General features: G+C 44.1%; 1 protein-coding gene across 2 annotated transcripts; it reads left to right on the forward strand.

Moving 5' to 3' along the window:
• Positions 1-638: 638 nt before the first annotated feature.
• On the forward strand, positions 639-12,441 carry LOC123099099 (mediator of RNA polymerase II transcription subunit 12). 2 transcript variants are annotated; one of them, XM_044521238.1, is made up of 12 exons: positions 639-1,280; positions 2,284-2,343; positions 2,598-2,703; positions 2,859-2,930; positions 3,901-3,954; positions 4,072-4,179; positions 4,618-4,767; positions 4,850-5,191; positions 5,295-7,573; positions 8,182-10,752; positions 11,049-11,367; positions 11,551-12,441. In XM_044521238.1, the coding sequence occupies exons 1-12, from the start codon at positions 1,147-1,149 to the stop codon at positions 11,986-11,988; spliced, it is 6,633 nt and encodes a 2,210-aa protein (XP_044377173.1). In that variant the 5' UTR covers positions 639-1,146; the 3' UTR covers positions 11,989-12,441. The 2 variants fall into 2 exon arrangements, with proteins under 2 accessions (XP_044377173.1, XP_044377174.1); XM_044521239.1 differs by having other exon boundaries at positions 642-1,280; positions 4,856-5,191.
• The last annotated feature ends 1,280 nt before the right edge of the window (positions 12,442-13,721 follow it).

Raw genomic sequence — 13,721 nt, forward strand, 5'->3', positions numbered from 1 at the left:
GCTTCGACCGTGCTTTCTTCTTCTTCATTGTGGGGTGGGCGGTGGTGGCAACCGGGTCAACGGGTTTCTTCGGGGCGCCGACCACGGAGGAGGGAGTGGAGGGGGAGCGCGGGAGGGTTTTTGGGAATGAGAGGGAAAGTAGAAGCGTTGTGTCCTCGACGGGCGGGCCGGTGGAGGACAAGGGCGCGTGTCCCGCCTGTCCGTTTCGACAACTTCTCCCTTCCAACCACCTGATGCCACAAGCCATCCGTAAAGTGTAATCTGTAGAATCTATCCGTAAGTGTAGCATTATTGCTCATCGCACACGCCACTTTCCCCCGAAAGAGCTTCCCATCTCATAAAAAAGGTTGGCTCCACCACCACATATACATATATTCTTAGTTTTACCAAAAACAGCTTAAAGCATCTAAGCATCACATACTGTTGCCAAGATGCAAAGATGATGTATTTTTGGGACATTAGAGATTCAGTTTCTCACCTTTATGCCACCAAGGGGGGCATACATATATAGGACAAAGGCTCTTGTCGAGACCAGATCCCTCTATTTCTCCATCCATCATCGTCGTCACAATCTAGAGAGAGAGTGAGAGCGTGACCAGTAGTAGAGATAGAGAGAGAGCCCATCCGACCATCGACTCCAGTCCTAGAGAGAGAAAAATCCATCGGAGGGGGAAGGAAGCAACGAGGGAGGAAGGAAGGAAGGAAAGGAGGCAGCTTTAAAAAAGAGTCAAACTCCGTCCGGCTCCCCCACTTTCTCTCTCTACATCGCCCAATCCCCCCGCACCAATCGCCGTCGCGTCACTGCCCCGTCCCCCCCTCCGCGCTCGCTCCTGCTCCCCCCCTCCCCTCCGCGCCGCTACCCCGCCTAGGGTTCCGGCCGCCCGATTGGGAAACCCTAGCTCCCCCTCCGGCGCCGGAAGGCGGCGCCTTTCTTCCTTTTTCCGCAAAAATTCCCCGCGGATTCCCGACTTCCGGCCGCCAAAACCCTAGCTTTGGGGCTGGGATCGGGGAATCCGGGCGGCGCGCGCGCGGATCCCGCCCGAATCGGCGGGGAGGCGCCCTGATCCGCCCCTAGGGTTTCGCGGGGGACCCGGCCCATGTTCGCGGCGGCGGCAGCGGCATGCTGCTGCTGACTCGCTGGGCGAGATGCAGAGGTACGCGGGCGCCGGCAACAGCAACAGCTCTGGGTTTAGCGGCGGCCCGGCGTCGGCCGGCGGCAGGGACAGCTCCAGGCTCGATGTCTCGCCCTACGCTCCGCCCAATTACCCCCTGAACCCGAGGTATTAACACGCCCCTGTTCTGCTCTGCCCGTGCAAATTTAGCTGCTTAATCAAACCGGTATCGACAATAGCGTAGTGTTAGCGAGCCGAGGCGCGCCAATTAGTCTGTATTTAGTTGGTAGTAGTCTCTCATGGATCAGTAATTACGCAGCAAGCTAGAAGGTATGGTGCCGTAGTAATGGCGTTTCGTTAGAGGCATTACTGTGTTCCGTTTCCGTTACTACGCCACGTGCACGCTCGAACTTCCAATAATGAACCCGCCGTATGCTATACTTGGATTTTTCAGTGTATGGAATGAAATGAATAGCTACCCTTTATATGAACTATTATTCTGTCACAACCTAGTATTGTACAGCCGAAGCTATTTTAATTGAACCAAGTGCAAGCTAAGCCATCATATTTACCGTCACTTGTCTTTAAGATGGACTAGCTAGCTCATTTTCTGAATAACACTTCACAGTTTCGCGGAGCATCAGGTCCTTATCATTGGTTATCTATGGCATTACATTATACATCAATCTGTATTGTTGGAACAAAAAAGGAACTGCAGACTCTGTTTGTTGCAAAATGGAGATTTTTGCTTTTCATTGGGGTGAAATAAACCCCCAACCTTCACAGCTAATTTTACTCGAGGAATAAAAAATGCATCTTTTCCCCCTAAAAAGGAGTCTTTCGTCACTTTTATCCTATACCATAAATTCGCAGTATCTAATATAACCACTACCTACGTTCCAAAATATATGATGTTTTTGGTAGGCTAGCTCCGTTCCAAAATAAATGATGTTTTGGTAGGCTAGTTTAGCCTATCATATATTTTGGAACGGAGGTAGTAGAACGTAGGGTTCTTGATGACTAGAAAAACAGTATGCTGGTGGCAAAATCAATTAATCGTTGCCATGTTTCCGGTGAAGTAAGTTGACACTACTATCCAAATCTGTCATTTGCATTTTCCTGTGCCAGTAGTAAATTGTGACCTGTGTTTCCTAATACTACTGTTTTTCAGGCGACAACAACAGCTAGCTCCGTACAGGCTAAAGTGTGACAGGGAACCACTTAACAACAAGTATGTATAAACTTCTGAACCAAAAGCACTTCACTGAAAGAGCCAGAGTATGCGGCTTATTAATTTATTGTCCGCCTCACAGTGGTTGTATTTTGGTTACTTTCTTTGCCCTCAGTTTCAGCATTGACTCATTGTTTGCATATGTGAACACATTTCCATTGCTCTTTTTGGCTACAGATACTAGTTGTTTTGTCCTGTGATATGACTTCACTTAGTCTCACTCAGTAGTCCTCTTCGATATGGCTCTTTTGTAGGCTTGGACCACCTGACTTCTATCCTCAAACCCCAAACTGTCCTGAAGAGACGTTAACCAAAGAATATGTACAGTCTGGGTACAAGGAGACTGTTGAAGGAATAGAGGTGCGTTTGGGCATAAAAGCTTTGTACGATGCATTAATTTAGGGCCACCCCCCTGCTTATTGAATATTGTCATGGGTTTAGAGTTAGACATAATTATAAATTTACTACATATCTATCATTCTTGACTGTTATTATTTCTTTGATGGGCTTGATAGGAAGCAAGAGAGATCGTACTCAGTCATATCTCATACTTCTGCAAGCCAGATATAGTTGGAAAATGCAAGGAGGTAAGAAAATTTGGTCGTGGGGGTATCTTGTTTTCCCAGTATGTATAACTAATTACTGCTTAATTTTGTATGATATGATTTCAGTCCTAACCATTTATGTTTCACCTTTCTGTAACCCAATCAGCACCAGGGTGTTACAGATTTATTTACCTTCTGTACTGTACGAGTTTATACATAGATGATTTGATGATAGGTTGACTGTAAAACAGGAATTATCTTTTGCCCATCTGTTTTCTGTTTGTTTTACTCCCTCCGTTCCTAAATATAAGTCTTTTTAGAGATTCCACTATGGACTACATACAGAGCAAAATAAGTGAATCTACACTCTAAAATATGTCTATATACATCCGTTTGTAGTTTGTAGTGGAATCTCTAAAAAGACTTACATTTGGGAACGGAGGGAGTAGTTCACTAGCCTGAAAAACAAATTGCTATTGTGGATGGTGTAATGGCTAGTTGATCTCTATCATCAATAATGAAATGCTTGTTTGCACTAGCTGATCATCCATGCATACATGATACATGTAATCATTGAAAACCTTACTCTGATGTTTGATGTCACGGCTTGTTTGCTTCTGTTCTCTTTGGGTGCTGTGTGGAGACGGTAGCATCTAGCGCTGTCAGGGTTTGGGGTTCAACTTGGCTGGTTATGCAGAAGGCAAGGCTGGGCTGTCTTCCTTTTATATTTGAGTTGAATCGGAGGTTCTATTAAGTTTACCTTGTTGATCTGTAATGTTTCAAGAACGTGACTTCAACGTGAAGGGCTCAGGGGAGGATTGTAGATGCATTATATGATTGTTAGGAATTACTAGTTCCTAACCTTTCTCGCTGATGGATAGCACGTGGAACCTTAAAAGCACACCTTTCATTTCTTTGTTACATTTCTTTCTTTCCCTCTTTTTCCGTTTTATGTATTGGGTGGAGACTATGGCTACACTTCACACCTTTTGTTGTCCATTGTTTTCTGAAGGCACTAAAGAAACGGTTAAGGGCTATTAATGAATCTCGTGCTCAAAAGAGAAAGGTATCGCGTCATCGCTCTTGATTTGGCTAATTTGCTTCAATGTGGATGTCTGTCAAACTTGATATGTCTTATCTTCTGATATGTCAAACAGACCAGTGACTTTTCCTGTTTTCATAGGCTGGCCAAGTTTATGGAGTTCCTCTTTCTGGATCACTGTTGATAAAACCTGGAGTTTATCCGGAGCAAAGACCATGTAATGAGGACTCCCGCAGAAAATGGGCTGAGGTTGGCTGAAATGACCTTCTGTTTGTTATTAAAATTTCTTTTAAATAGGACGCTGGCAGAAGTTCTGCAATTTGTTATCTATTTCACCAAAAACTTTATCTCACTCATCTTTGCATGATGGTTAGGTGTTTTTCTTTAGTTCAGTATTTGCATACCAGTTAATGATGAACTGTATTTCTTTTGCGGAGTTGCTTTGACTTCAACCCTGTATTACCGTTTGGCAATTATTATGTTGTTTGGCATAGGCGGTATCTTTGTAGATCTCCCTTGCTGTATCTCATAAAATTTTGCATCTAGCAAGGGTGTGAAGGCTAATAGGATGCGAATCTTGATTTGTGGTTTTTACTGGCACCGAGTTTACTTTTGTTACATTGCTGCTGCCATGGCTATGCTTAGTTTAACTTATTTTTCTTGTTTGTGTGTGCCATTACTCTGCAGGCCCTTGCCCAGCCAAACAAGCGACTGCGTTTGTTATCTGAGCACGTTCCTCATGGTTATCGTAGGAAATCACTTTTTGATGTTCTTACTCGATGCAATGTTCCATTACTAAGGGCAACATGGTTTGTGAAAGTTACATACCTAAATCAGGTTTGCAATTCTTTTGAGCCATCTCATGCTTCCTACCAACTGGCATATATTATATAATAATTGTAACAAAGTCCTGCTGTAGCCACAGGTTCGACCAACATCCAGCAGTATCTCAACTGGTGCTTCTGATAATCAACGATCTAACCAGTGGACAAAGGATGTTGTTGAATATTTGCAACAGCTTCTGGACGAATTTAATCTAAAAGAGGCACATCCGTCTTTTAAAGAACAGCCGTCAGCAGGGCTTATTTCTGGAGCAACTCAAGTAAAATTGAAACATGAAGCACCCTCAGCTGGTGGAGATACTGAAGAGCCCTTGGTGCACTTCAAATGGTGGTATATGGTTCGTCTTGTCCAATGGCATCTCACAGAAGAATTGCTAGTTCCCTCGGTACTTATTGAATGGTTATGTTACCAACTTCAGGTACTTTTGTTGCATTGAAAGAGTGATTTGTCATATTCCATGATGTTTCAGTTCCCTTGACAGTGTTTTTTCTCGTTAATGATTTGCTTCTACCCTCCACCAGGAGAGAGATTCAGTTGAGGCCTTGGAGCTTCTTTTGCCTATTGTACTTGGCTTGGTTGAGACCATCACTCTCTCACAAACATATGTGCGCATGTTTGTGGAAATTCTGGTTAGACGTCTGAGTGATGCTTCTGCTGTTGATAATCCGAAAAGGTCATCTATCTCTTCTGTTATAGCTGAGTTACTGCGATACATGGTACTTGCGGTGCCAGATACATTTGTTTCTTTGGACTGCTTTCCTCTTCCTTCATTTGTGGCCCCTGATGTATATGGTAGAGGTGCTTTGCTGAAGATAACTGGTGGTGGTGAAATGTCTAGTTCTAAGAGGCGGGATGTGTACCGGTATCTGTCCTGCGGTTATGCTGTCTGTTCAATTCAGAGACGAGCATCTGATCTGGCGACCCTTGCCAGTCCTAATGTTCATGCACGTGGTGCAGCGAAAGTGGTACAGGCTTTGGACAAGGCTCTTGTCACAGGAAATTTGACAATGGCGTATTCTTCACTCTTTAATGATCTATCTGATGCATTAATGGAAGAAAGGTGGATTAAAGAAGTCAGTCCTTGCTTGCAGTCTTCTCTAATGTGGATTGGGACTGTTGAGTTATCCCTAATCTGTTCCATATTTTTTCTTTGTGAATGGGCAACATGTGATTATCGTGATTGCCGTACATCTCCCAGTCAGAATGTAAAATTTACAGGAAGAAGAGATTTATCTCAGATACATCTGGCAGTGTCTATCTTGAAAAACAAAATGACCGAGATGAATAAATTGTCTCGGTCTAAGAGTAGCAGTCGCATTGCAATGAATAATATCGGTAAAGGTTCTTCGCTGAATGATGCTTCAGTGGCTGCAACTAAAGTGGGTGATTCTTCTGGATTGAGAAGTAATGGAAAAAATGAGGAGGAGAAGAAGGAAAGGAAGGATATCTTTGAAAGTCCTGGTCCATTGCATGACATCATTGTGTGCTGGCTGGATCAACATGAGGTTAGCAGTGCTGCAGGTTTTAAACGTGTGGATGTTCTCATCATAGAGCTTATTCGCAGCGGTGTATTTTATCCTCAAGCTTATGTAAGGCAGCTAATTATTAGTGGAGTAACCGATAAGAATGGTACTCTGCTAGATATGGAAAGGAAAAGGAGGCACCACAGAATTTTAAAGCAGCTTCCTGGGTCGTCTTTATTTGATATTCTCGAGGAAGATGTAGTTGCTGAAGAGCAACAATTGCATGAGGTGATGTCAACATATTCCAGTGAACGACGCCTTGTGCTTTCTGAACTTTCAAGTGGTCAGTCATTTGATGCAAATAACAGGGGTGAGTATACTTCAAGTTCCTACCTCCGGATTCCATCAGGAACTAATCACGGCGGTGTGCCTGAACAAGTAGAAGATGTGAAAGTTCTGGTGTCGAGCCTGTTGTGTTTTATATATCCCCACTCGGCAGAATCAGAACAAAATGAAACTAAAATGAACTTTCAAGGATCGTCTACTTCAACACTGACACAAGTTGATACCGGAGAAGCAAAAAACGGCTGTGAGGATTGTATGAGGATTAATGGACAAAAGTTGGATGAGAGAACCTCTCCTTTCTTCCCATTGATTCAATCAGACGAGGAAGATGTTTGGTGGGTGAGGAAAGGGACAGAGCTACAAGAATCTTTTAAGGCTGAACCTGCACTGAAGTCTATTAAGCAAACTTCTAGAGGTAGAGCAAAAGTGGTTCGCAAAACACAGAATCTGGCACAGCTTGCGACTGCTAAAATTGAAGGCAGTCAGGGGGAGGCATCTACAAGTCATCTTTGCGAGAGCAAGCTGAGCTGTCCTCACCATAAACCTAGCACTGATGGTGACAATGGCAAAGATGCTGATCACACGAGGATGACAAATCTGGCTGAAGTTGGGAAGTCATTGAAGAAACTTAGATTGCTTGAAAGGCGCTCCATTTCTGTGTGGTTGTTGAAATCAGTAAGGCAACTTGTTGAAGGAAATGAAACGACAGCTTGCAAAGCTAGCAATTCCATAAGCTCATTTTCCTCTCAGCCTGATGACAAAACTGTGCCCAAATGGAGGCTAGGAGATGAAGAACTGATGTCAATTCTCTATATACTGGACACATGCTGTGATTTAGCCTCTGCTGCAAGGTTCCTTGTATGGTTGCTAGCAAAAATTCGTGGAGGAATGGGTACGCTTGGTCAAGTTGGGAGAAGTGCGGCGCATATGAAGAACAGAGATAACCAAGTTTGTCAGGTCGGTGAGGCATTTGTGTTCTCATCCTTGCTTAGGTACGTTTCTCCTAATGTTGATTCCATTAGTCTCAGTTTAAGTAAACGTGAAGCAGGCAACATGGGAATAGAAGATAATGAAATTTTAGTCAGAAGATAATGAAATTTTAGTCACTAGTATAGATGATAGTATCATCTTCTGTTTTGTTGTTTCTGCATCTATGTGAAACGAAAACGTGGCCTAAATTGTGGTGATTTCATGTGTGTTTTGCCTTATCAAGTTCCATGTCATGAAGGTTTACTAGAAATGAACAATACTTGTGTGATGTCTGCAGTCTGTTCTCATATATCCACCACCATTTATCTATTAAGTAGACACTGTTTTGTTTTTATGTGCTGATATGCCCTACAATTTAGTAAGAGTTACTTATGTTTCTGGTTTTATATGTAGACGTGCTCAGTGTTTTTTATGCTTACAGATGTGAATTAGTGGGAATGAACTTTTTGAAGCAACTATTCAGTTAAAGATTTGTTTTTGAACGTAAACAAAGTTCCTTGACTAGAGAGGGTAGCGAGAGAGATAGTCATATGTGATGAACTGATGTTTCGACTTAGCTATATACTGTATATTGATTTTCTCTGATGGCTCTACTATGTAATCCTTGCAGGTACGAGAACATACTTCTTGCAACTGATCTTTTGCCTGAAGTCCTCAATGCTTCAACAAACAGAAATTTTGTGTTAGGAACTGCAAGGCATCCCGCACCAGCAGCTTTTCCTTATACCCGGTATTTTTTGAGGAAATATAGGGATGTGGCTAGCGTGGTTAGGTGGGAGAAAATTTTTAGGACCACGTGTGACCAGCGACTGCTAGCTGATCTTGATAATGGTCGGTCGATTGATGGTGATTTTGTTTCCTCTTCGGGAGTCTTAGGAGGTGAAGAGATTGATGATCAAGTCCGTCAAAAGCTTAGCGGAAGGGGTTCAAGAATTATTCCAAATATGAAGGAGATAGTGCAGCGGCAAGCTGAAGAGATTCAACGCAATTTGAAGGAAAAGAAAATTCCTGCAGCACCCAAGAGTCCCTCTTTTGAGAAGGAAGACAGTTTTCAAATTGCACATGACACTGTTTTGGGCTTAGTAGAATGTATCAGGCAAAACGGAGGAGCAACTCCAGATGGAGACCCTTCAGCAGTTGCTTCTGCCGTTTCTGCAGTTGTTGTGAATGCCGGGCATGTCATAGCTAAACATTTGGATTTTGCAGGGGGTAACTATCATGGAGTTGCTTCTATTGGTAATTCATTAAGCTTTGTTCGGCACACTTTGCACATCCACATAAATTCTCTCTGCTTACTGAAAGAAGCTCTTGGGGACCGCTTCAGTCGGGTTTTTGAAGTAGCTCTGGCTGTTGAAGCTTCTTCAGCTGTTACAGCAGCTTTTGCTCCTCCTAAGGTCCAGCGCAATCAGTTTCAACCATCTTCTGAGACTCATGATGCCTATGGAAATCATACAAATGAACCTCTAAGTACCTCAGGGAAAGGCTTTGTTGGGAGGGCTGGAAAAGTAGCCGCTGCTATCTCTGCACTTGTTGTGGGTGCTGTTGTTCATGGAGCTGTCAGTCTTGAGCGGATGATTGCTGTCCTGAAAGTAAAAGATGGCTTGGAAATTCAGCAGGTCCTAAGAGGTTTGAGACCTAGCAATAATGGTGCGTCCCGTTCTGCTGTAACATTTAAGATGGATAATTCAATAGAGGTTTTGGTTCACTGGTTTAGGATTCTATTGGGAAACTGTAGAACCGTCTATGATGGGCTTATTGCAGACATTCTTGGTGAGTCGTATGTTCTGGCACTCTCGAGGTTGCAGCAGAAGCTTCCTTTGAGTGTGGTATTTCCTCCAGCCTATTCAATTTTTGCAATAGTACGTTGGAGGCAGTATATCCTTAGCCGAGAAGACATGCAAGTTTACCAGTCTATTGCAAATGCAATAAATGACATCACTAGGCATCAACCTTTTCGAGATATTTGCTTTCGTAATACACATCAGCTGTATGATCTTCTGGCTGCTGATGTTGGTGATTCGGAGTTTGCTGCAATGCTTGAAACACATTGCTCCGACAAGAATGTGAGGCAGCTATTTATGCCTCTCCGTGGCCGTCTTTTTCTGAACGCCCTTGTTGATTGTAAAACACCAGCAGTTATTCAGGTGGATGGTTCTGAACCTGGTGAGGCAAAAGAGAATGAGTTAAAACTCCTCTCGGAGAGGCTTGTTCAGTCCCTAGATACCCTCCAACCTGCAAAGTTCCATTGGCAATGGGTTGAGTTGAGACTTCTTTTAGATGAACAGGCTCTTGCAGAGAAACTTGACAAAGCTGAAAAAAGTAAGATACCGATGCCGATACTGATGACACTTGCAGACGGGCTTCGGAAGCTGTCCCCTAATTCCGAGAGCTTTACACTATCTGAAAGCGAGAAAGGGTTTACTGAAATCATCCTGTCGAGATTAGTTGCCAGACCTGATGCTGCTCCTCTCTATTCTGAAGTTGTCCACCTTCTTGGGAAGCTACAGGAGTCACTTGTCGTGGATGTCAAATGGATCCTTCAAGGGCAAGATGCTGTTCTGGGACGCAAGTCCACAAGACAGCAGCTTCTTACTATTGCTACACGAAGAGGTGTTCCAATAAAGGCACAGGTTTGGAAACCATGGGGATGGTCCAGCTTGCTCACTGATGTAATGGCTAACAGAAGTGCCAAGAGGAAACTGGAAGCCGCTCCGATCGAGGAAGGAGAAGTTGTGGATGACCCTGCCGATGCCAAAAGGCCAAGCAAAAGTACCCCAAATAATGTCGATAGAAGCGTTGAAGCCACCAGATCTAATATAAATAAATATGTAACTGAGAAGGCCTTTGCTGAATTAATGTTGCCATGCATCGACAGGAGTTCGCCTGAATTTCGCAGTATATTTGCTGGTGAATTGATCAAACAGATGGGAACTGTCAGTGAACACATCAAAGCAATATCACGAAATGGTGCCAAACATGTTGGTTTAGTTCCTTCAGGAAATGATGTTTCATCGAACAAATCCAGTGGTCGAAAAGGAATTCGAGGTGGAAGTCCAAATATTGGCAGGCGAGTCACGGTTGGTAATGATCCAACTCCTCCTTCAGCATCTGCTCTGCAGGCAATAGTGTGGCTGCGCCTCCAATTTATCATCAGGCTGCTTCAAGTAATCCTGGCAGATAGGTGAGTATTGAAAAACAGTATAGTTTTGTTTGAAGTTAATTTTGCTTGGAGATTTTCCTGATATTAGTTTTTCAAATGATCAACATCTCTATTAAAAAACATCATTGCTTAGTTTTAAATTCTTAGTGTGACGTGTATTTCATGTACTAGATCACTAGCATGCTTGGGTAGTGTGAAACATCTCTATTCTTTTGATACTTTAGGGCATTGCTGTCCCTCAAGTGCAACTTGTGACTGTTTCTTTTCCTATACTAATGACTAATCTTGTATTTTCATGTTCTTACTAAAAACTCTAGGGGCATGAGGCATACACTTGCTCCTGCGATACTAAGCCTGCTTGCGGCACGCATAATCTATGAAGATGCAGATTCGCCCCTTCCTCCTGCCAGTTTGATTGCCTCGAGACGGGAAGTGGACTCTTTGCTGGAACCTCCCATGGATGTCCTGCTTGATCGCCCAAGCGAGAGTCTTTTCGAGAGGCTTTTATGTGTTTTCCATGCGCTGCTTGGCAATTGCAAACCAAGTTGGATGAAGTCGAAGCCAGTTTCCAAGCCAACCGTCAGAGCCTCACGAGATATCCCTGCATTTGATAATGAAGCGGCTCTCGCCTTGCAGGTCAGTTCAGTGTTTAAATCGATAACCGCTGTTACATGCTTTCTTGTTGCGTCATGTGCTATATATAATAATGTCTCGTTTCCTTCATCATATGCCACAAGTGGTTGATATGCACTTCCTGAATTGTGTTTCTCTGCCATTTTGTACTTCCCCACTGTCAGTAATGCTAACTTTCTTTTGCAGTCTGCGCTGGACCATATGGAGTTGCCTGGAGCAATCAGGAGAAGGATCCAGGCGGCGATGCCGATTCTCCCACCAGCTCGGCACCCTAGTATACAATGCCAGCCTTCCCAGCTGTCCTTGGCTGCACTGTCACCACTCCAGAGCACTCCATCTACATCAGGTCCTCAACAGAAAAGCACTTCTCACAGTTGGGTCCCCACCAACATCTCGAGCAGAAGCAAGGCGGTGTTGCCTCCCCAAGACCCCGAGATGGAGGTAGACCCCTGGACCTTGCTCGAGGACGGCACCAGCTGCCCCTCCACATCATCAGGAAGCAACAGCGCCAGCGGCATCGCCCCCGACCACTCCAACCTGAAGGCGTGCAGCTGGCTCAAGGGCGCGGTCAGGGTGCGGAGGGCGGAGCTGACATACATCGGGTCTCTGGACGACGACAGCTGACGCACAGCCACGCCGGCGCAGCGAGGGCGACCTGTCCTCGCACCGGACCGAACTCTTCTCCAGTGTACAAGAGGGTGGAAACCGCCGCCTTATGTGGCGGCCCCCGTGTAGAATACCGACCGACCGACCTTGCCCCTGTTTTGTTGCTAGGGCGCCTCGCAGGAGCGACGGTGTACATAGTGGGGGACATTAGTCCGCTCCGCGAGCAGCGGGCCCTGTCTGTGTAGCTTAATTAATTATCCAGGTTTAGGAGAGATGATGATGATGGTGATGCACCTTAGCTGATTCGCCGAAAAGGCTCATATATTCTTTGGTCTGGTTGTGGTGCAAGTTGCTCTGCTGCTGCTTTTAACTGAGATGGTTTTGACCTGTTGATATATGATTGTTGGCTGGCTTCCTGCCTGTGAAACATTTGGTTGGTGCCAAGTTGGTGGATCTGTACTGTTTTTCGTATGCTCCATGTTCCATTTTCAGGATCCACTTGCATTTTGTGATCGAATTTTGGTCGTCGATTTGACCGATAATAGTACATGAGTCGCGTGGCATAATACAAATTATATCATTGAAAACTTCTTTTCAAATATGGTATAGTTTTTCTTTTGTAGCGCATGATCCAAGCTTTGTTGGTTAAACATGTTGGTCAGACTTAAACCTCGAAATACGTGTGTGAGCTATTTGTTTTCGGAAAGAAGAGGGTACCAAAGGCCATTGCAAGGTCCTGAATTTCTTGCAATATGTTCATTCTTGTTTCATGGTGATAAACTCTGAAATTTCCCAAAAGGATTGAAAATGGCGCTAAAATTTCAGGACGCGCGTACACGGCCGTCTGACTAGGGCTGGGAAAAATACAAATGAATCCAAGACGAGGACGACCATCCACACGATTCCTATTTGACTTATGTTCTGTTGTTCACGAGTTTTCTTTTGTGATTTTGCCTTGATGCATACGCCCTCTGTAAACAAAATATAAGGCTCTTATATGTCTTTACGAAGGGAGTAGTTAAAAAAGCAGTCTTACTAAATCTTAGTCGTTAAGTCTTAGACGATGCTATATCCACGAGATTTTACATTAAGATCCGTGCAATTTTTTTTCTTTTTTTCTTTTCTTTCTTGCATGTCATGTTACTTGACTGAATCTTGGTTAAATATGAGTCGACTGAAACCTAACCACACCTTTAAAGAAATGCTAGATGAAAAAGTCTCGCTTTGCAGAAATTGTGATGCCTGAGGCACCGTGCCGTACCAATGTGATACGCGTATTGAACAAACCTTTGCGTGAAAAAGTGAACCTTGTCCTTTACACGCATCCATCCAATACTCTGCTCTTGAGGACAACATGCTACTTGACACCCGTAACTTGTGGATTTTTATCAACACGGCGAATCTTATTGGCACCCTCATGTCAAGTTCATTAACTAGTCCCACGGTACCGATCGAGAAAAGCGCAACCCCAAATACCGTGTTGGGTCTCGTGTGTCCATAATACGACTGGCCCATGTTAAGCACTACAAGTTCAGGTGTCACGCGTATTGAACAAACCTTTGCATGAAAAAGTGAACCTTGTCCTTTACACGCATCCATTCCAATGCTCTGCTCTTGAGGATAACATGTTACTTGACACCTGTAACTTGTGGATTCTTATCGACACGGCGAACCTTATTGGCTCCGCCATATCAAGTTCATTAACTAGTCCCACGATACCAATCGATGCAAACACAATCCCAAATACCCAC

This window comes from Triticum aestivum, chromosome 4D (genome assembly GCF_018294505.1).
Source record: "Triticum aestivum cultivar Chinese Spring chromosome 4D, IWGSC CS RefSeq v2.1, whole genome shotgun sequence".
Classification (NCBI taxonomy): domain Eukaryota; kingdom Viridiplantae; phylum Streptophyta; class Magnoliopsida; order Poales; family Poaceae; genus Triticum; species Triticum aestivum.